The sequence below is a fragment of the Oncorhynchus keta genome, chromosome 12, assembly GCF_023373465.1.
Source record: "Oncorhynchus keta strain PuntledgeMale-10-30-2019 chromosome 12, Oket_V2, whole genome shotgun sequence".
NCBI lineage: Eukaryota > Metazoa > Chordata > Actinopteri > Salmoniformes > Salmonidae > Oncorhynchus > Oncorhynchus keta.
Genome location: NC_068432.1, coordinates 9,791,402 through 9,815,629, shown reverse-complemented (window position 1 = coordinate 9,815,629; position 24,228 = coordinate 9,791,402). Strand labels below are relative to the sequence as shown.

Here is a 24,228-nt window from a genome sequence, read left to right as displayed (position 1 = left end):
AGATACAGGGATAAGGATGCTAAACGATGCTATGCTAGGCACTGGCTGAGACAGGACAAGGACGCTAATCGAAAAAGATGCTGTTAAGAGTCAACTGCCACTGAGAACCAACTTCTCCTGGTTTAAAACTGCCTGTGTGACATCGATGAGTCAGAAGTGTAAATAGGGCCTTCCGAGTGGCGCAGTGGTCTAAGGCACTGAATCGCAGGGATAGCTGGGTCACTAGAAATTCTGGGTTAGAGTCCAGGCTCTGTCGCAGCTGGACGCGACCGGGAGACCCAGCGTCATCTGGGTTACGGGAGGGTTTGGCCCAGCGTCGTCTGGGTTAGGGGAGGGTTTGGTCGGCAGGAATGTCCTTGTCCCATTGCGCACTAGCAACTCCTGTGGCGGGCCGGGCGCAGTGCACGCTGACACGGTCGCCAGGTGTACGTCGTTTCCTCCATACATAGGATAATTTTGTAAGGGAGTTCGTCATGAGTTACTGGATGGTTGGGTATGAATTACTTACGAATAAAGATGGTACAAACTTCCAATGCATTTCAACAATATGGAAAGATGGCCAGGAATGGATTACATCCAACACGGCTGCCTGTCAACAGTCAAACCACTGGTGTTGTTGAGTATGTTAGCTAAGTAGATAGCTGGTACTAGCGAACTAATAGCTACTTTTGGTTATACAACATGTGATAGTGCTAGCGAGCCAGGCTAGCTATGATACTCGATGAAAGGAGAATGATACTGAAGCCAGCTAAATACATCAAGTGTAATGTAGTATGTCAGAGGAAGATGTGCATTGCTCACGTTAGCTAGCTACCTTCCTAACAACAGCTAACTGTAGCTCATTGGCATTTAGCCTCAATACAGGGCAGGCACTTGGATACTAGCTAGCTAATCACAGGATGTAGACAGCTTGCTTTCAAAAACATTTAAATTGGCTAGCTAACGTTAGCCAACTCAATTCAGCTCTGACAAAGATTAGGTAGCTAGCATTCGGGGGCTTCGTCTGTTCACCCAAAACAATATACGTGTTCTCATAAAGGTCTGTGTATTTTCTTGTGCAAAAATAAATGAAGGATAGTACTTGTCTACTACAAATATAGCTATGGCTCTGCCAGCAAATAGCAAACTGTGTCAGCAAGCATTCAGCAACGTACACAGCTGGTTGCATAGTCATGGAGTCACCGGCCTGAATCTATTCTGTAGTTAGTCCCTCTATTAGCATAAATTACTTCCAAACTAGAGACAGTAATTTCTCACTATATGTTCATTGAGTGACAATATTTTATTTTATTTAATTTCATTCCATTCACAGGCTACATACAAAACATGGTGAATTGTTTACATTTTTTATTCAGCAATGTTGTGGGAACACCTCCCCCTTCCATATTAGGAGCTGTTACAGAAGGCTGAGGCAGTGGCCACGCACAAGTTCTGCTTCAGAGTAATGGGGAGACACTTGAATCAGGTTGGTCACAGTTATGACTAGTTTCAGGAAACTAGGCTTATGTCGCATGCCACTACTTCACAGGAGCTGCATTTGAAAGTAAACATGCATTTTATTAGCACCATTTAAAAAAATTAAATTTTAAAAAATGCCTTCTAGAACATGTGCCTCAATAACAAACTTGTATTCCATCCATAAATACAAATACAATTGTTAAATTACAAGCCTAGTTGGTTTTGCCATGAAAAAAGACAACCTTCCCACTAGCCATGATTGGCTGAGATAATGTTCCACTGTGCAAATGGACTACTCCTTGGACCGAGTAATGCCATGCTGGCACGTGTCTCTTGTGAATTCGTTGTAAATCAGGATCTCTGATTGGCTATGTTCAACCGTGTATTTATAGTTGGCTTCCATGACTGTATGGGTCAGATATAGGAGCTGAAGTCGACCAGTATCTGTGACGAGAGGGTCCTGGAACTGATCTATGCTGCAATGCCCATTAGGTGTAGGAAAACTCCTCAGAAGGGCCAAAAGTTGTTCACTGTGTGTGTATTTATTTCTTGTGTCAGTATTTCATTTTAAATGTATTTCTTATATATATTTTAAACTCTACATTTTTGGAAAAGGACCCGTACATAAACATTTCACAGTTAAGATTTGTTTACACTGCAGGCTTAACACAAAAACCAGTTTGGTTTTTCAAATCCATTTTGGACTACAGACTGTCCAAATAGCAAGTTACAAGTGTCCAAATCGGATGTGTCTGTGACCAAACAGCAGCCATTTGCTGACATGGCTACGCTAGTTGTCATAGTAATGACGGGTGTGCACGCAGTGGTGTTGACTGATTCGTGGTGGTGCTCGTGGTTCACTCAGAAGTTATATAGCAAGATACGGTGACAATGCCTGCTGTAGAAATTTACCAGTTGCTTTGCATGTTCAAAATCATAGTATAAGAACACAAAGACTCATAAGGATAAGCTGATCCAACTTTCAAATGAATTAATCCTTTTTGGATCAGCCACAGCAGTCAACTTGCTAGCTAGATAGCGGTTTAACACGTTCCCTAATTTGTTTGTAAACAATTAACAAGCTAGTTATCTACTACATGTTCTTGTCAAACTGTCAGAGTCGTTAGCAAGCAATATGCCAAATAAGTCTAAAAAACACTTGAGGGCAAATGATTCTGATTTAACCGTTCAGACAAGTCACATGGCCAGGGATGATATGTATTCAACTTCAAACCAACTATCAATGTAGTTTAAAATGTCACATTCAACGTGCTCATTGGCTGTCCAGACTGCAGGAAAAAATAACCCATTTGAATATGCAAATAAATAGGATTAGTGTCACTTCAAACTGACAATGTAAACAAGGCTTTAGTTTACACCTGTTGTTTATGAAGCATGCAACACATGACATTTGATAAGGTGATTACTAATAAGACAGTACCATCACAAGTGTTTAGTAATATGACCCTTCATCAAATGTCACTCATCAACTCTTCCTCGTTTTTCTACAGATGGCCTGAAGAGACCCTGTGTATTCTTCAAACATGTCAGGGAGCCAACATTTGGCTACCCAGGCTATTTGCATTGAACTCCTTTTGTGTTTTTTGACTCAAATGCACACTCACTACCCACACACACATGCATTCAGAAAGTATTGACACACACACACACACACACACACACACACACCTCTGTTCATCATCTATCCTGATTTGCTAGTCACTTTTATCCCTACTTTTATCCCTATGTACAGTTGAAGTCGGAAGTGTACATACGTCAAATACATTTAAACTCAGTGTTTCACAATTCCTGACATTTAATCCAAGTAAAAATTCCCCGTTTTAGGTCATTTAGGATCACCACTTTATTATAGGAATGTGAAATGTCAGAATAATAGTGGAGAGAATTATTTATTTCAGCTTATATTTCTTATCACATTCCCAGTGGGTCAGAAGTTTACATACACTCAATTAGTATTTGGCAGCATTGCCTTTAAATTGTTTAACTTGAGTCAAAAGTTTCAGGTAGCCTTCCACAAGCTTCCCACAATAAGTTGGGTGAATTTTGGCCCATTCCTCCTGACAAAGCAGGTGTAACTGAATCAGGTTGTTAGGCCTCCTTGCCCAAACATTTTCTATAGTATTGAGGTCAGGGCTGTGTGATGGCCACTCCAATAACTAGACCGTAAGCCATTTTGCCACAACTTTGGAAGTATGATTGGGGTCATTGTCCATTTGGAAGACACGTTTGCGACCAAGCTTTAACTTCCTGACTGATGTTCTGAGATGTTGCTTCAATATATCCACATAATTTTCCTCCCTCATGATGCATCTATTTTGTGAAGTGCACCCACAACATGATGCTGCCACCCCCATGCTTTCAGGGTGTCGATATAGGACTCGTTTTACTGTGGATATGGATACTTTTGTACCTGTTTCCTCCAGCATCTTCACACGGTCATTTGCTGTTGTTCTGGGATTGATTCGAACCAAAGTATGTTCATCTCTAGGAGACAGAACTCGTCTCCTTCCTGAGCGGTATGATCGCTGCGTGGTCCCATGGTGTTTATATTTGCGTACTATTGTTTGTACAGATGAACACGGTACCTTCAGGCATTTGGAAATTGCTCCCAAGGATGAACCAGACTTGTGGATGTCTAAAAAATAAATTCTGAGGTGTTCCCGGATTTCTTTTGATTTTCCCATGATATCAAGCAAAGAGGCACTGAGTTTGAAGGTAGGCCTTGAAATACATCCATATGTACACCTCCAATTGACTGAAGATGTCAATTAGCCTACCAGAAGCTTCTAAAGCCATGTCATTTTCTGGAATTTTCCAAGCTGTTTAAAGGCACAGTCAACTTAGCGTATGTAAACTTCTGATCCACTGGAATTGTGATAGATTATTTCACTTAAAATTCAATGTGTCTGTAAACAATTGTTGGAAAAGTTACATGTGTCAGGCACAAAGTAGACGTCCTAACAGACTTGCCAAACCTATAGTTTGTTACAAGAAATGTGTGGAGTAGTTGAAAAACTAATTTTAATGACTCCAACATGTATGTAAACTTCCGACTTCAACTGTACAGTGCCCTCAAATTATTCATACCCCATTCTAAAATGGATTTCATGTTGTTTTCCATCAATTGACACACAATACCACATCTACCAATAGATGTCCTCCTTTGCGAGGTATTCTCTGCTCGACTTAGGGACCTTACAGACAATTGTATGTGGGTAAAGAGATGAGATTTTCATTCAAAAATCATGTTAAAAACACCATTATTGCACAGAGTGAGTCCATGCAATTTGCGACTTGTTAAGCAATTTCTACTCCTGAACTTAATTTGCCATAAAGGGATTGAATACTTATTGACTCAAGACATTTAATATTTTTTTATTTGTCAATATTTTTAAAAACATAAATCCACTTCACCAATATGGGGTATTTATTGTGTGTAGGCCAGTGACAAAATCTCTATTTAATCCATTTTAAATTCAGGCTAACACAATTGTAGGAAAAGTCAAGGGATGTGAATACATTCTAAAGGCACTGTACCTCACACATACTATACTGACACTCCAACACACACAAAATTTGATAGTTTGATTAGTTTGATGAATTTATGTATTCATTCGGGTTCACAGTGTGGACCGAACAGAGGTCACCGTACCGAACGGTTTGGTACGAATGTGTACAGTTACAACTAATATTTGCACATTGTTATATTAGCATAACACTGCTTCCACATTATTATGTGAAGTATGGTTTATTCTACATAGAACTGATACACTTTAAAGTTACCAAAACACTTAGTTTAGAATATCTACATAAGTTCAGCAATTGCACTAGTCTCAAATGACTCTTTAGGCTACTGACCGATGCAAAGCTTCCTCCTGAGTGGTATGAGAAGAGTGCCATCCTCCTGCATCTCACATCTGCTTGTAGTTATTGAACTCTGCCTGCTGGAACCAAGGGTTGAGGCAAACTCTGTCATATCCAGGATGGAGTGTCATGCACTTCACCTCCCTGCCGTGTAACTGCACCTTTCTATAACCTGTAATACATTACATAGATGGAAGGGACTTCATCACCCACTGGAGACTTGAAGACAGAACCACACCCAGAGAGCTGTGCATGTCAGTGTGTGCTTAGACGGCCGAATCTAAGGACTTGGCTAAATAGACTAATAGAATGCCATTCTAGTTCTGGTTAGACAGCTGAAGTTGTGCTCTACACACAACTGATTTTTATTTGCTTGGTAAGTGTAGGCATACTGGTCTATATTGACATCAATATGATAGTTGCAGCATAAAAATGTGTCTTTGTAAAAAACACACGGATACATTAGTTGATAAATGGATCTACACTAAAGCTGGGCGATGTTTGTGCAATGTCCACATGTAACCTACACCTGTAGAGATACTAGTTCTGGGATTTGTCCCCCGGGAAAGATCTAACAGCGGACATAAGGAGAGATGAGACAAAACTAGCCAGTTATAGAACATTGTGATGTAGGACAGCTGAGCTGACTTGAGACTGGGCATTCAACTCACAGTTGACACGGTTTCAATGGTAACATGACATGATGAAACGTTAAAACTAATTTGCATGCTAATTTTATAGCAAGGTGTTGTAGAACAAGTATCTTATGAAACACATTCCAGACACTGGCTCCTGCCATAAATTATTTGACAGAAATATCAGCTAGATAAGATAGCGTGGTGATATCTGTAGCTGGCTATGCTAGCTGACTATGCTAGCTAGCTGCTGTCAGCTTGGCTAAACACAAGGTCAGTGCAGGCTTTAGCTGACACGTCATTCTCTAGATGGTCAGCTGAATACACGACCTGGTAATCCATCTGGCTCTGGGGACTTGTGAATGTTGACCTATTTAAAAAGGTCTTACTCCCATTGGCTACGGAGACATGATCATACAGTCATCTAGAACAGCTGGTGCTCTCACACATGGTTCAGTGTTGATTGCCTCGAAGCGAGCATAGAAAGCATTTAGCTCGTCTGGTAGGCTTGCGTCACATGGCAGCTCGCTGCTGGGTTTCCCTTTGTAATCCGTGATAGTTTGCAAGCCCTGCAACATCCAACGAGCATCAGAGCCGGTGAAGTAGGATTCGATCTTACTCCAGTATTGACGCTTTACCTCTGATGGCGTCGGAAGTCATAGGCAGATTTCTTATTGGTCCCGCTCCTTGAATGCGGCAGCTCTAGGCTTTAGCTCAGTGCGGATACTTCCTGTAATCCATGGCTTATGGTTGGGATGTGTACGTACGACGTCATTGATGTACTTTTTAATGAAGCCCGGTAACTAATGTGGTAAACTCTTCAATGACATCAGATAGAACATATTCCAGTCTGTGCTAGCAACACAGTCCTGTAGTTTAGCACCATCTTTTTAATTGACCACTGGTACTTTCTGTTTAGGTTTTAGCTTGTAATCAGGAGGATAGATTTATGGTCAGATTTGCCAAATTGAGAACTTTGTATGAGCCTATGTGTGTGGATTAAATATGATCTAGAGTTTTGCCTCTAGTTGCACATGGCATGCTGGTAGAAATGAGGTTATCATTAGTTATTCTTACTCAGGCGAGCAGAACCTTGATACTTCCCTAATATTAGAGATTGCGCACCAGCTGTTAACAGACACATATACCACCCAAGGTAGAGCCTGAGTGAGTTCACTCAACCACTGATAGGCAGCGGCAATTAAGCCCACTATAAGCTCTGTGGAAAACCGAGGTGATTTGTTCAGACCACAACTTACCGTTGTAATTAGGTATGAAGAAACGGCAAGATGATAAGCGAGGGAGGTCAGGGTGTGTTCATTAGGCACTTATCCAATAAGAAGCTCTTGCTTTTGTGGTCCTGATACTGCTTGCATGAAGCATTGCCGTGTAGCGTAAAAAAACTATGCAGACAGAAAGAAAACATGACTTCTTCGGCCGCACTGATTGGAGCACCCGAGTCGAGGAACTTGTCCCCCTGTTTGTTACTGGCTGACCTACCTGTCAGTCATGACGTCACCGCTGCATGCCAACACGACGATGACTCCTGCCGTGGTGGCCATGATGGCGTGGATGGAGGACACCAGCCTGAGAAGGATAAGAAATGTTTCAAAATAGAAAGTTACACATTTTAGGAGAAGCTTTAGATTCACTGCAATTAACAGCTTGTTCATCAAATCAAATGTTATTGGTCAAATATACAGGGTTAGCAGATGTTAATGCGAGTGTAGCGAAATTATTATGCTTCTAGTTCCGACAGTGCAGTAAAATCGAACAAGAAATCTCACAAATTCACAACGACTACATTATACACACAACTGTAAAGGGATGAATATGTACATATAAATATATGGATGAGCGATGGCCGTACGGCATAGGCAAGATGGTATAGAATACAGTATATACATATGAGATGAGTAATGTAGGATATGTAGACATTACTAAAGTGGCGTTATTTAAAGTGACTAGTGATACCTTTATTAAATCAGTTTATTAAAGTGGCTAGAGATTTGAGTCAGTATGTTGGCAGCAACCACTCAATGTTAGTGATGGCTGTTTAACAGTCTAATGACCTTGAGACTGAAAAAGAGCTTCTGTCTCTCGGTCCCAGCTTTGATGCAACTGTAATGACCTCGCCTTCTGGATGATAGCAGGGTGAACAGGCAGTGGCTCGGGTGGTTGTTGTCCTTGATGACCTTTTGGCCTTCCTGCTGTAGTTGTCCTGGAGGGCAGGTAGTTTGCCCAATGTGACGCATTGTGCAGACAGCACTACCCTAAAGAGAGCCTTGCGGTTGAAGGCTGTGTAGTTGCCGTACCAGGCTGCTACCCTAAAGAGAGCCTTGCGGTTGAAGGCTGTGCAGTTGCCGTACCAGGCTGTGATATAGCCCGACAGTATGTCCTTAATTGTGCATCTGTAAAAGTTGAGTGTTTTAGGTGACACCCTCCTGAGGATGAAGAGGCACTGTTGCGCTTCGTTCACCACTGTCTGAGTGGGTGGACCATTTCAGTTAGTCGGTGATCTACTGTCCCGTCAATGTGAATGGGGGGGCCCCCCTCTGCCGTTGCCGGAAGTCCATGATCATCTTCTTTATTTTGTTGATGTTGAGCGAGAGGTTATTTTCCTGACACCACACTCCAAGGGTCCTCTGAGCTCCTAGGATAGGGCAGTGTGCAGGCGATTGAGTCATCTGTGGACCTATTGGGGCAGTAAGCAAAGCCAGCCAGCCAGCCGGTCTGCGCATGCTCTGAGGACGCGGCTAGGGATGCTGTCTGGGCCGGCAGCCTTGCGAGGGTTAACACGTTTAAATGTTTTACTCACGTTGGCCACGGAGGAGGAGAGCCCACAGGCTTTGGTAGCGGGCCGTGTCAGTTGCACTTTACTGTCCTCAACGCGAGCAAGTCGCTTCATTTGTCTGGGAGCAAGATGTCAGTGACGGGGCTGGTTTTCCTTTTTGTATTCTGTGATTGACTATAGACCCTGCTACATACGTCTCGTGTTTGAGCCGCTGAATTGCGACTCTACTTTGTCTCTATACTGATGCTTTGCCTGTTTGATTTCCTTGCGGAGGGAATAACTGCACTGTTTGTATTCGGTCATGTTTCCAGTCGCCTTGCCACTATTAAAAGCAGTGGTTAGGGTTTTCAGTTTAGCGCGAATGCTTGCAATCAATCCACAGTTTCTGGTTAGGGAAGGTTTCAAAAGTCAGTGGGAACAACATCTCCGATGCACTTTATATTAAACCCAATCATCGAGTCAGCGTATACGTCAATGTTATTGTCTGAGGCTACCCGGAACATCTCCCAGTCAACTTGATTGAAGGAATCTTAAAGCGTGGAATCCGATTGGTCAGACCGCATTGGATAGACCGGAGTATGGGTGTTTTCTGTTTTAGGTTCTGCCTATAGGATGGGGGCAACAAAACGGAGTCATGGTCAGATCTGCTGAAGGGAGGGCGGGGGAAGCTTTGTATGCATCGCGGAAGTTAGAGTAGCAATGGTCCAGAATGCTACCCACTTGTGTCAAGCATTTGATATGCTGATAGAATTTAGGAAGCCTTGTTCTCAGATTAGTGTTGGTAAAATCCTGAGCTACAATAAAAGCAGCCTCAGGACACAGTTGAAGTCGGAAGTTTACATACACTTAGGTTGGAGTCATTAAAACTCGTTTTTCAACCACTCCACAAATTTCTTGTCAACAAACTATAGTTTTTGCTTGTCGGTTAGGACCTACTTTGTGCATGATAAGCAAGTTTTCCAACAATTGTTTACAGACAGATTAATTCCAGTGGGTCAAAAGTTTACATACACTAAGTTAACTGTGCCGTTACACAGCTTGGAAAATTCCAGAAAATTATGTCATGGCTTTAGAAGCTTCTAATAGGATAATTGACATCATTTGAGTCAATTGGAGGTGTACCTGTGGATGCATTTCAAGGCCTACCTTCAAACTCAGTGCCTCTTTGCTTGACATGGGAAAACCAAAAGAAAATCAGCCAAAACCTCAATTTCTTTTTTAGACCTCCACAAGTCTGATTCATCCTTGGGAGCAATTTCCAAGTGCCACGTTCATCTGTACAAACAATAATATACAAGTATAAACATCATGGGACCACACAGTCGTCATATCGCTCAGGAAGGAGACGTGTTCTGTCTCCTAGAGATGAACATACTTTGGTGCGAAAGGTGCAAATCAATCCCAGAACAATAGCAAATTAACGTGTGAAGATGCTGGAGGAAACAGGTACAAAAAGTATCTAAATCCACAGTAAAACGAGTCCTATATCAACATAACCTGAAAGGCCGCTCAGCAAGGAAGAAGCCACTCCTCCAAAACTGCCATAAACAAGCCAGACTACGGTTTGCAAATGCACATGGGGACAAATATCATACTTTTTGGAGAAATGTCCTCTGGTCTGATGAAACAAAAACAGAACTGTTTGGCCATAATGACCATCATTATGTTTGGAGAAAAAAAAGGGAGGCTTGCAAGCCGAAGAACACCATCCCAACCGTGAAGCACGGGGGTGGCAGCATCATGTTGTGGGGGTGCTTTGCTGCAGGAGGGACTGGAGCACTTCTCAAAATAGGTGGCATCAGGAGGCAGGAAAATGATGTGGATATATTGAAGCAACATATCAAGACATCAGTCAGGAAGTTAAAGCTTGGTCGCAAAAGGGTCTTCCAAATGGACAATTACCCCAAGCATACTTCCAAGGTTGTGGCAAAATGGCTTAAAGACAACACAAAGCCCTGACCCCAATCCTATAGAAAATGTGTGGGCAGAACTGAAAAAGTGAGTGCAAGCAAGGAGGCCTACAAACCTGACTCAGTTACACCAGCTCTGTCAGGAGGAATGGGCCAAAATTCACCCAACTTATTGTGGGAAGCTTGTGGAAGCCTACTTGAAACATTTGACCCAAGTTACACAATTTAAAGGCAATGCTACCAAATACTAATTGAGTGTATGTAAACTTCTGACCCACTGGGAATGTGAAGAAAGAAATAAAAGCTGAAATAAATATATTATTCTGACATTTCACATTCTTAAAATTAAGTGGTGATCCTAACTGACCTAAGAGAGAATTTTTACTAAGATTAAATGTCATGAAATGTGAAAAACTGAGTTTAAATGTACTTGGCTAAGGTGTAGGTAAACTTCCGACTTCAACTGTATATGGTTTCCAGTTTACAAAGAGTCCAGTGAAGTTATTTCAAGACTGTTGAGGTATCTGCTTGGGGGGGGTCCTGTTTGTTATGATTAAACCATGAGTCGTTAATCGTAAGGCATACACCCCCGCCCATCTTCTTACCAGAGAGATGTTTGTTTGTCAGCGCAATGCATGAAGAACCGGGTGGCTGTACCGACTCTGACAACATATCCCGAGTGAGCCATGTTTCCATGAAACAGAGAATGTTAAAATCTGATGTCTCTCTGGAAGGCAACTCGTGCCCTAATTTCGTCCACCTTGTCGTCTAGAGATTCACTTCTCCCTTTCATTCGGGGGCCTGCCTTTTATTGAAAACATTTGCGCCCAATATCTGTAATGTGGGATGTTATGCAAATGGTCAGCGATTGGATCATCTTCACAGAAGTTGCAATAATACCCAAATCGTGTTTTTCCACACAGGAAAGGAATATAAAATGTTTAAGAACAGATTTATTTGTATTTTTTATAGTCAGCATTTTGAAAACACATTTCTGAAAGCTATGGGACCTCTGCTTTAACCAGGGTTGGAGTTAAAAATAATAATAATAATAATAAGAGTAAGTCAATTCAGATAGGGACAGGGGGATACCTAGTCAGTTGTGCAACTGAATGCATTCAACTGAAATTCCAATTAATCATAAGAGGCATTTACTTTTCAATGACTTCTGAATAAACTGAGAAGGAGAAGCTATATATTTCAAAAGTTTTTCCAATTTTTAAATCATACATTCAAATGAATTGATGAATTGGGTGACCTTAATTCGAATAGACCCCAACCCTGTCTCTCTATTGACAGTGCTAAACCAGCACATTGTTTCTTAGAGGACAACGATTGGACCGGTTACTTTCTAGACTGTCCAACTGCCCCCCTATTGGAGCAGCTCTAGACTTAATCCTTATAGTGAAGGAAATAAAATGCTAGTAAAACATAGCGACATTCAGTTTGGAATCCAGGCCAATTCAATGGGAACATAACGGGCAGGTGTGACTGACAGGCACTGCAGAGACTTGATATGGATCGCCCATCACAAATCTAACCACCATTCATTCTGCACAAATTCAAGGATCAAAACACCAAATAATTCTATTTCATATGGGCTGCGACCAAAATTGCACCACTATGGGCCCTGGTAAAAAGTACTACACTAAAGGGAATAGGGTGCTATTTCAGACACAACCAAGGAGTTCGCCTTTAAAATGTGGACGAAGGGCTTGTTCAACCAGGCACTCAACTTCCGGCTTAGTTTGACAGATCTTGGCATCTCTGGCAATATGCAGCTTGAAATCACATTCCTTCACCCTTAACCACAGCCACTCGCTATTCACGCCTTTTATGAATCGCTCAATTTCCAAATGATTAAAGGTGATTGTATTTAGCAGTACAGTAGTCTCACTCCAGGCTAGGTCAAAAGAGGGAGAAGGCACACAGAGCCATTTCCTGTTGAGACCTGCTGCTCCGGAGGCTCGCACCCTTCTCCACAGACCTTCGTTTCATATTGTAGCTTTAATAGGCCTATCATTTCTTTCCTATGGACAATAAAGTATCTATCCATCTATCTAGTATTTATTAGTGTTGTCACAATACCAGAATTTTGACTTCGATACCATCACGATACTCGATACCACGGCAAAAAAATAAGGCATATTAGCCTAAGTCACAGAATGGCACTTTGACCCAGCCAGAAACTCAGCTACTGCTCTGTTTAATCATTGGCCATCTTTTGAGCTCAATATCATTCTATTTTTTTAAAATTACATCAACATTTCAAAGACAGCAATGTAATCATTAAAAATCTATTTGACTTTGGTAAAAGCAATCCAACTACATAAATGGTAATCCTTTATTTGAATGGTAATCCTTTATTGATCGCCCAAATTCAGTGTTCAGATAACGGTTTCAAAACAGCCCATTCCTGAATCTCTCTGCAATTATCAGTGGTTTGGGAGAATGTCCTTTTAAGATAGCCACAATTTCATCATATGATTTATCACCAGGTTTTTCAGGCGTTACTAGGCTGCGCAGTAGATTGAATGTTTTTCCTCCCATAACAGTAAAAAATGTTCGCACAACGACTTCTGCTATAATTTCATTTGCCAACACAAAGTACTCAAAACATTGTGTAAGAACTCCATTGTTCCACAGATTCATAAAATGTTCCTATATTTCCAACCAAGGCAGACATTTTGGGTTTATTTTTCTTTCTCACACTTTTCAGACGGTCCCTTACTCCTAGATCCCTTTTTTTCTTATTTTAACTCATGATGACTTCACTTTCTTCCGCAGCGAAACTCTTCCTATCCATTGAGGCGCTCGTTGCTGTGACATCAAAAGCTAGCCAGCATCACTTCATTGGCTAGCTCCATGTTTTGTTTGCGTATTTCTACAGCGGGGAAAAACTCAGACTTTGACAAAGATAATGAGCCCAAATGTGAGAACGTTTCTTCCTCGTCGCCAGATTTGTTGTATGGCACACTGTATAACTTATAGAACTAATATATGGACAGGACATGAGACGGGAGTAGAAATTAACGTGGGCATTGTTTAATGTGTTTAACAGTTAGAACATTCCATGCATTTCAACATAGGTAAGCAAGGGGTTTACAGGTGCCCTAAAGGGACAAAACTAGAATATCAATACACAACAAAGGGATATATCTGTTCCTGGTTCATTTTTGTTGGTATGGGGCATGCTTATTTAAGATGGTGAGGAAAGCACTTAAAGAATAACCAGGCATCCTCTACTTTACTGGAAGATGATTTAACAAAAGAGCATTTGCGAAAAAAGCACAATCGTTGCACGACTGTACCTAACCATAAACACCAATGCCTTTCTTAAAATCAATACACAGAAGTATATATTTTTAAACCTGCTTATTTAGCTAAAAGAAATCCAGGTTGGCAGGCAATATTAACCAGGTGAAATTGTGTCACTTCTCTTCCGTTCATTGCACGCAGAGTCAGGGTATATGCAACAGTTTGGGCCGCTGCGAACTAATTTGCCAGAATTTTATGTAATTATGACATAACATTGCACAACCTTCAATGTAACAGGAATATTTAGATTTAGGGATGCCACCCGTTAGATAAAATACCGAACGGTTCTGTATTTCACTGAAATAATAAACGTTTTGTTTTCAAAATGATCGTGTCCGGATTCGACCATATTAATGACCAAAGGCTAGTATTTCTGTGTGTTATGTTATAATTAAGTCTGATTTGATAGAGCAGTCTGACTGAGCGATGGTAGGCAGCAGCAGGCCCGTAATCATTCATTCAAACAGCACTTACGTGCGTTTTGACAGCAGCTCTTCGCAAGCACAGCGTTGTTTATGATTTCAAGCCTATCAACTTCCGAGATTAGGCTGGTGTAACCGATGTGAAATGGCTTGCTAATTAGCAGGGTGAGCGCTAATAGCGTTTCAAACGTCACTCGCTCTGAGACTTGGAGTGGTTGTTCCCCTTGATCTGCAAGGGTAACGCTGCTTCGAGGGTGGCTGTTGTCGATGTGTTCCTGGGTCGAGCCCAGGTAGGAGTGGGGAGAGGGACGGAAGGTATGCTGTTACACTGGCAATACTAAAGTGCCTATAAGAACATCCAATAGTCAAAGGTATATGAAATACAAATGGTAAAGAGAGAAATAGTCCTATAATTCCTATAATAACTACAAGCTAAAGCTTCTTACCTGGGAATATTAAAGACTCATGTTAAAAGGAACCACCAGCTTTCATATGTTCTCATGTTCTGAGCAAGGAACTTAAACGTTAGCTTTTTTACATGGCACATATTGCACTTTTACAACACTTTATTTTTGCATTATTTATACCAAATTGAACATGTTTCATCACTTATTTGAGGCTAAATGTATTTTATTGATGTATTATATTATGGTAAAATAAGTGTTCATTCAGTATTGTTGTAATTATCATTATTACAAATACATGTTTTTTTTATTTTATTATTATTATTTTTTTTAATTTTTTTTATTTTATTTAAATCGGCCGATTAATCGGTATCCGCGGTTTCGGTCCTCCAATAATCGGTATCGGCGTTGAAAAGTCATAATCGGTCGACCTCTAGCTTGTAAGCATGCATTTCACGGTAAGGTTGTATTTGGCGCATGTGACAAAATGTCATTTGATTAAGCATACATTTTTGCTAACTGTAATTTTGTTAGTTATGCTCTAACTTTCCCTCCATCTTCTGCTAACATCAGTTCTTTATAAGCATTGGTTCCAATAGTTGAAGAGAACTGTCATTCTAACAGCAGAAATGGGGCAGCTGAAGCAACTAAGATAAATGCCTTCTGGTGCAACCAACGATGTGACCATGGGGGGGGGTGTTGTAACTCAGTCAAATATTTTGTTGCATGTTGCGTTTATATTTTTGTTCAGTATGTGTCTGCTGTAGATAAAGAGTGTAACAAGGTTGGTTGTTTCCACTTGCCACTAAACAAATGTATTTCAACATTTATGTATTTATATTGGTTAATTGAGATTACATATCAATAAGGTGTATGCCATTGGTCTTGCTGCAGACAGGAGGGTAATACAGTTGTCCTCCACAGCTAAATGTTCTTGTCTATTTTTAGGTATTTATACCTATTGTATATTATACTGTTTTTGTAATTGTTGTCTTTGATTAAAAAAGCCCAGTCTGATAATTCAATACAAGCGAATAAACACCAATCAACTGGGACTGCTGGCTGAGCATTCCTTTCTTTTAAAAAACAATGCAAGGGAGTTAAGAAGTACGATCACATCTGTTACAAGAGCATAAGAAAATGAGTTTTGATCAGTCATGGAAATAAAAGTGTTGAATACATGTTGGCTCACTATTTAAAAAAGGAAGCTGGAGAACCAGCTAGATTATGAAAAATGCAAGAGATTTGGTACAGCTACAGCTGACTAGCACCAGCTAACGCTACCAAGCAAAAACTGATTATTTTTACAAATCAATACGGAGTCAAAGTATCATCCAAAATAATAGTGTGATATGCAACTATCGATTTCTTCCCCCATCATTACCACATATAGTTTAATGAATACGTCTTAACTGTATGTTTCATTGGATACAAGTGTTCACAAAAGAACCATGTTATTAGAACTATATTATTCCTGCATTGGCCAATAGCCACATATTGTGGAGCACGAGCTCCAAGTGTGTAATAATGTTTAGATTTTATAAATAGTTGTACAAAAGGACCTATAATGGAGCGAGCAGATTGCATCTATGGTAACTAAGTGCAGCAAAACACTTTTTTCACATACTCTACCTTAAAAGATTCAATGCGCCACAAGACCTGATCAAAATTAACACCGGCTACATATGCCCCACCCTGGAATATGCCGCAGCTCATGGACCCAGGCCTAGTCTGATGACCCGGAGCATATTCAGAAGAGAGCATGCATGCCGCATCATCCTAGGAGGATACTCCAGTTATACTGAGGCACTACTGACCCTGTCCCTACCCAGGCTTCTTGAAAAGGAGGACACAGCTCTGCAGACTTCGCTGTCAGCCTCCTCAACTCTCCATTCAGAGACTATCTACCCCCTGACCGAAACACAGCAACAGGTAGGAACGCCCGCAGCCAAAAATCAACCGACAATCCAAAAGTCAACAATACAGAATGTCACCTATCCCATACCTCTGTTCATTAATTAGTCACTAAGATCGCTGGACCTTGATTAATAACTGTATAATTTCTATACATTTTTGTATTTTGTCAAGCTCTTAAATCAACCATATTTTGTATGCGCAATGATTTCAGTTTGTATTGACTGCTATGAGTGTATCATTCTTTTTACTTTACTGAACACACTCACATGACCAAATGTATGTGGACACCCCTACACCATTGCTGACAGGTGTATAAAAATCTAGCACACAGCCCTGCAATTTCCAAAGACAAACATTGGCAGTAGAATGGCCTTACTAAGCCCAGTGACTTTCAACATGGCACCGTCGCAGGAAGCCATCTTTCCAACAAGTCCGTTCGTCAAATTCCTGCCCTGCTAGAGCTGCCTGGTCAGGTGTAAGTGCTGTCATTGTGAAGTGAAAATGACTGAGCAACAACGGCTCAGCCGCGAAGTGGTAGGCCACACAAGCTCACAGAAATGGGACCACTGAGTGATGAAGTGTGAAGTAATCATCTGTCCTCGGTTACAACACTAGCTAACAAGTTCCCAACGGCCTCTGGAAGCAACAAGCCCATGATTTTGGAATGAGATGTTCGACGAGCAGGTGTCCACATACTTTTGGTCAGTATCTATCCATCTTTAACTGTATGTTTCATTGGATAAGCATGTTGACAAAATGACCATATTATAATTCATATGAAGCCTATATTATTATGTTAAGCATGGCTACGAACAGTGTGGCTACAAAGGTGATCTTATGTTCTTCCCATGATGGAAAGACCTGGGCGTATCCTGCCTGAACACACCAATAGGAGGAGGCCTTCACATCAGTCCCACACACATGGTGCACTGCAGGTGGAGATACGGTCATTTCCATGTAAAGGGACCCAACATGTGAAAATGGGTTTCAAATGAAAGCTAAGAGTCTATATAGAAAGTCTACATCTCCATTAACTTATTTTTTTAAAACATTACAAAGTGGGATTGAACAATTTAATTGTATTTTTTTGTCATCGATCTACACAAAATACTCCCTAATGTACATAATCTAACTTTTGACAAATTAATACTAATTTAATAACTCAAATAGTAGTTGCATAAGTATTCACCCATTTTGCTAAGTCAAGGCTAAATTCATTCTGAAATAAACTTTGTCATAACAAATCACATAACTGGGTGAAATAATAGGACTTTTTTTTTTGTCCCCCATACATACAACAACTACGGTCCCTCAGTCAAGTACTGAATTTAAAGCACATATTCAACTACAAAAGGCCAGAGAGCTTTTCGAAAGCCTCAAAGAGGGGCAGTGATCAGTAGATGGGTAACAATAACAAATCAGACACGGACTATATCTTTAAGCATGGTCAAGTTAATCATTACATTGTGGATTATGTATTAAGCCACCGAGACACATCAAAGATGCTGTAGTCCTTCTGAACTGAGCTACAGGACAGGAATGAAACTGCTTATGGATGTCACCATGAGGTCATTGGTGATATAAAAATGTCTAGAGTTCAATGGCTGTGATGTGAGAAAGCTGAGGATGGATCAACAACATTGTAAAAAAAAAATGGTTTGGCATACATTTGAAGTGAAATCAGTCTCACCACAATGAAATTGTCCACAAAACACCACTTTACCCACGTGACACAAACCCAGACGAATGCTGTTCACAACAGTCTTGAGGAGAGTTGGGGCAAATGAGAATAAAACTGTTTATTGTTCATTATAAATATCAATACCATTCTTCTACTTAACAATATAGAGGGGATATATACTACATGACCTTCTGGGAAAGCTTTCCACTTGATGTTGGAACATTGCTGCAGGAACTTGCTTCCATTCAGCCATGAGCCTTAGTGAGGTCGGGCACTGAGGTTGGGCGATTAGACCTTGCTCGCAGTGTTCGCGGTGTTCCAATTCATCGCAACGGTGTTCGATTGGGTTGAGGTCAAGGCTCTGTGCAGGCCAGTCAAGTTCAAGTCTAGCAGGGCAGAAATTTGACGAACTGACTTGTTGGAAAGGTGGCATCCTACGACTATGCCACGTTGAAAGTCACTAGGCTCTTCAGTAAGGCCATCATACTGACAATGATTGCATGGCTGTGTGCTCAAATTTATACACCTGTCAGCAACAGGTGTCTGAAATAGACAAATCCAATAATTTGAAGGGGTGTCCACATACTTTCATATATATATAGTGTATGTGGAACGAGAAATGGTCTGGTCTAATCTTGTTATAGAATCTGTATTTTTTTAAATGCCACTGCCTAAAATACCGCCAGAAGGAGCAGCACACTGCAGCTTTTCCAGATGCTCACTGACCCACTGGCACTTTAACGGGCAGGTAAAACAAATACAACACATACAGTAGCAGGCCAAGAGATCGTAAAACAAACGTATATGAATTAACTATTAATTACGTTGCTGATGGGCATTCATGATAACATTAGTTGTCTTTTTGTAACCTAGTCTACGTTATTGCAGCCAGATAAAGCCCGATAGCTTCTCCCGCTATCGGAATATGTGACATAATCAAACTGGTGAGGCATTCAAGGCTGACTTGACCGGGTTACTGAGCTAGCTATTTAGCTATGTATCCCCCGAGGCATCAACAACATGCGTTTAAGAAATGCATTTTCCGTTAGATGAGCATTAGCGAATTAATAGGAGCGTGATTAAGGCCAAGCGATCGGCTCAGTATACTGTAGTTCGGCACTTTACATTGCATAACTCAGCCACCACAGCGATCGAGTTTGAAGGGGAATTATCAACTAGCTAGAGAGTGACATGGTACAAATGAGCATCGAACTCACCCCTGCGCATGTGATTGTGTAATTTTGACCAAGACGCAGCAATATTCCCATGGTATTACTATGTTGTAATTCACAGGGCTAGCCACCGCCGTTATGATAACGCAGCCTACAATAACATTATCGGGTACGACAATGGCCATGACGCCATGGCGACATATGAAATGTACTAAAGCATAATTTCTAATCTAATATCTTTCAGCACTGTTTGAAATAGCAACTGTGGCTAATTCGGTTAAAACCCACCGCAAGCTCGAGACGCAGCAATTTGTTGTATCAGCTTGCATGGCCGTACTAGCTAGCATAGCCTCCTAGGGCCAGCTACTGCTTGACCAGCTATGTCCAGGATTAAACGTTTACCATCTGGAAAAAATAATAATAATAATTACCTCTCGCTGACCAGTACAACGTCTGCATCGGTCCACTGTTTGAAAATGGACGGGAGTACCCTCCGAAAGACGAAGAAGAGTCCGGGAAAAACTACGACGCCGCAAGCCAGCACTTGCAACATCCTTGCGCTTCTCCCACTATCGACCTATCTATTATTATAATATGGGTCGAGTGCTGCAAGATGTATTTTACACACCGCGTTTTACACCGGTGACTGGGATTCGCCGTGTTTGTTAGACAGCATTAGTGCTCACGCCACAAGATCCAGTCACCGGTGACCGCTGCGTTTTTCCCTTGCCTCAGCAACACCACACCGTACACACAACCTAGCTAGCGAAGGTACCCGGTGATTGATTGGTCTTCACTCCTGGCGCAAAGCCGGTAACGTTAGACAGCACGCTGACTACATGCCGCGGAATACAATTTAATTATCGAGGTTTGGGAATATTCTACCAGAAAAAAAACTGGGGAAAAAAATAATACATATGTGAATTAAACCGAGGCAAGGTTTGACCTACGCGTCGGTTTCTCCGAGTTGGGGTACCTTGCTTTGCGAACTATCAACGACTCGACAAGCGCTCTCTTATCAAAGATGTGGATAACTTAACCAAGACAGACCACAGGCTGTCGTTTCAAATGAGTCATAGTGGGCAGAACAAGCAAGGACGTGGGCAGACTCAAGCACGAGCTAGCAAGATCCTATTGGCGCGTTTTAGCTGTATTTGCATATTTCCGATAGGGAACGCCTTCTCCATGCGCGTGTGCAATAAATCAATTCCTTTTGCACTTCTTAACAACGCAATTTTTAAAAAACTTCAGCAAAAGGTAAAGTCTAGAAAACTTAGTCTACTGTTTGTAACAAATTATAGTTTTGGGATCAGAAAACTGTATTGAGATCAATGACAAAATGTGCTATGTCAGCCAAAATCCATCTTGTTCCATCTTGTCCCACTACTGGCCACTGGACTTCCTCTCACTAACATGTTTGGTAGTGTGTGGAAACGCCAAGCGGCTGCTTCACATTTACACATCCGCTGAAATATCTGTCTAATTGTTCCATCTGTGCTCTTATTCATGACGGTGCAGAGACCCAACAAGCAATGTGGACAAGGCGCATTCCGCAAGACAGCGCCATCTAGGCAGTAGCGGACCTGTGCTGCCCATATAGGCATAGTTCACCCTGATCATTTTTAATTTACTGTAATTTTCTGTTTTAGAAGCCTACTCTTACTGTACACATAATTAGGCTATGCACTGTTGCAAAATTATATTTTTTTGCAAAAACACGCTATTTAAAGAGGACAAGTACAAGAGGACATGTTGTACATTAGAGTGTCTAGTTTGAGAAACAGATACTTCACAAGTCCTCAACTGGCAGCTTCATTAAATAGTACCCGCAATACACCAGCCTCAACGTCAACAGTGAAGAGGCGACTCCGGGATACTGGCCTTCTTTTGCCCACGTTAATCTTTTATTTTTATAGGCCAGTCTGAGATATGGCTTTTTCTTTGGAACTCTGCCTAGAAATCCAGCATCCCGGAGTCGCCTCTTCACCGTTGATGTTGAGACTGGTGTTTTGTGAGTACTATTTAATGAAGCTGCCAGTTGAGGACTTGTGAGGCATCTGTTTCTCAAACTAGACACTCTAATGTACTTGTCCTCTTGCTCAGTTGTGCACCGGAGCATCCCACTCCTCTTTCTATTCTGGTTTGAGACAGTTTGCACTGTTCTGTGAAGGGAGCAGTACACAGTGTTGTACGAGATCAGTTTCTTGGCAATTTCTCACATGGAACAGCCTTCATTTCTCAGAACAATAATAGACTGACAAGTTTCGGAAGAAAGACCTTTATTTCTGTTCATTTTGAGCCTGTAATGGAACCCACAAATGCTGATGCTTCATATATTCAACTAGTCTAAAGGCCAGTTTTATTGCTTCTTTAATAATCAGACCAACATTTTTCAGCTGTGTTAGCATAATTGCAAAATAGTTTTCTAATGATCAACTAGCCTTTTAAAATGATACACTTGGATTAGCTAACAAAACGTACCATTGGAACATAGGAGTGATGGTTGCTGAAAATGGGCCTCTGTACTAGAGGTCGACCGATTATGATTTTTCAACGCCGATATCGATTATTAGAGGACCAAAAAAAGCCGATACCGATTAATTCGGACAATTTTTTGTTGTTGTTTTGTTTGTTGTTTTTTAATTTTTTTTTGTAATAATGACAATTTCAACAATACTGAATGAACACTTATTTTAACTTAATATAATACATCAAAATCTATTTGGCCTCAAATAAATAATGAAACATGTTCAATTTGGTTTAAATAATGCAAAAACGAAGTGTTGGAGAAGAAAGTAAAAGTTCAATATGTGCCATGTAAGTAAGCTAACGTTTAAGTTCCTTGCTCAAAACATGAGAACATATGAAAGCTGGTGGTTCCTTTTAACATGAGTCATCAATATTCCCAGGTAAGAAGTTTTAGGTTGCAGTTATTATAGGAATTTACTATTTCTCTCTATACCATCTATACTATTTTATATACCTTTGACTATTGGATGTTCTTATAGACACTTTAGTATTGCCAGTGGAACAGTATAGCTTCCGTCCCTCTCATCGCCCCTACCTGGGCTCGAACAAGGTACACCGACAACTGCCACCCTCGAAGCAGCGTTACCCATGCAGATCAAGGGGAACAACTACTCCAAGTCTCCCGCTAACTAGCTAGCCATTTCACATCGGTTACACCAGCCTAATCTCAGGAGTTGATAGGCTTGAAGTCATAAACAGCTCAATGCTTGAAGCATTGCGAAGAGCTGCTGGCATAACGCACAAAAGTGCTGTTTGAATGAATGCGTACGAGCCTCAGTCAGACTGCTCTATCAAATCATAGACTTAATTATAACATAATGACACACAGAAATATGAGCCTTAGGTCATTAATATGGTCGAATCCGTAAACTATCATCTCAAAAACAAAACGTTTATTCTTTCAGTGAAATGCAGAACTGCGTTTTGTATTTTATCTAACGGGTGGCATCCATAAGTCTAAATATTTCTGTTACATTGCACAACCTTCAATGTTATGTCATAATTACGTAAAATTCTGGCAAATTAGTTCGCAGCGAGCCAGGTGGCCCAAACTGTTGCATATACCCTGACTCTGCGTGCAATGAACGCAAGAGAAGTGACACAATTTCACCTGGTTAATATTGCCTGTTAACCTGGATTTCTTTTAGCTAAATATGCAGGTTTAAAAATATATACTTCTGTGTATTGTTTTTAAGAAAGGCATTGATGTTAATGGTTAGTTACAGTCGTGCAATGATTGTGCTTTTTTTCGCAAATGTGCTTTTGTTAAATCATCCCCCATTTGGCGAAGTTGGCTGTCTTTGTTAGGAAGAAAGTCTTCACACAGTTCGCAACGAGCCAGGCGGCCCAAACTGCTGCATATACCCTGACTCTGTTGCAAGAGAAGGGACACCATTTCCCTAGTTAAAATAAATTCATGTTAGCAGGTAATATTAACTAAATATTCAGGTTTAAAAATATATACTTGTGTATTGATTTTAAGAAAGGCATTGATGTTTATGGTTAGGTACACGTTGGAGCAACGCCAGTCCTTTTTCACGAATGCGCACAGCATAGATTATATACGCAGGACACGCTAGATAAATTAGTAATATCATCAACCATGTGTAGTTAATTAGTGATTATGATTGAGTGATTTATTCTTTTTTACAAGATAAGTTTAATACTAGCCAGCAACTTACCTTGGCTTCTTACTGCATTCGCATAACAGGCAGGCTCCTCGTGGAGTGCAATGTAAAGCAGGTGGTTAGAGCGTTGGACTTGTTAACTGTAAATTTGCAAGATTGAATCCCCGAGCTGACAAGGAAAAAAATCTGTCGTTCTGCCCCTGAACAAGGCAGTTAACCCACCGTTCCTAGGCCGTCATTGAAAATAAGAATGTGTTTTTAACTTGACAAGTTAAATTTAAGGTGTAAAAAAAATAATAATAAATAAATAAAAAAGGCCAAATCGGTGTCCAGAAATACAGATTTCCGATTGTTATAAAAACTTGAAATCGGCCCTAATTAATCTGCCATTCCGATAAATCGGTCGACCTCTACTCTGTACACCTGTGTAGATATTCCATTCAAAATCAGCAGTTTCCAGCTACAATAGTAATTT

The 24,228-nt window shown here is 40.8% G+C and overlaps 1 protein-coding gene across 1 annotated transcript in view; it reads right to left on the bottom strand.

The window, feature by feature from the left end:
- The window catches only part of LOC118390945 (ceramide synthase-like), a 34,205-nt gene extending 13,534 nt beyond the window's left edge, over window positions 1-20,671 (bottom strand). Inside the window, exons 1-2 of the mRNA XM_035781808.2 lie at window positions 20,028-20,671; window positions 7,479-7,565 (exon numbers count right to left, since the gene is read on the bottom strand). Of these exons, the coding sequence (XP_035637701.1) occupies window positions 7,479-7,565; window positions 20,028-20,149 (209 nt within the window). The 5' untranslated portion in view covers window positions 20,150-20,671. The remainder of the gene's footprint in view (window positions 1-7,478; window positions 7,566-20,027) is intronic.
- Between the last annotated feature and the right edge of the window lie 3,557 nt (window positions 20,672-24,228).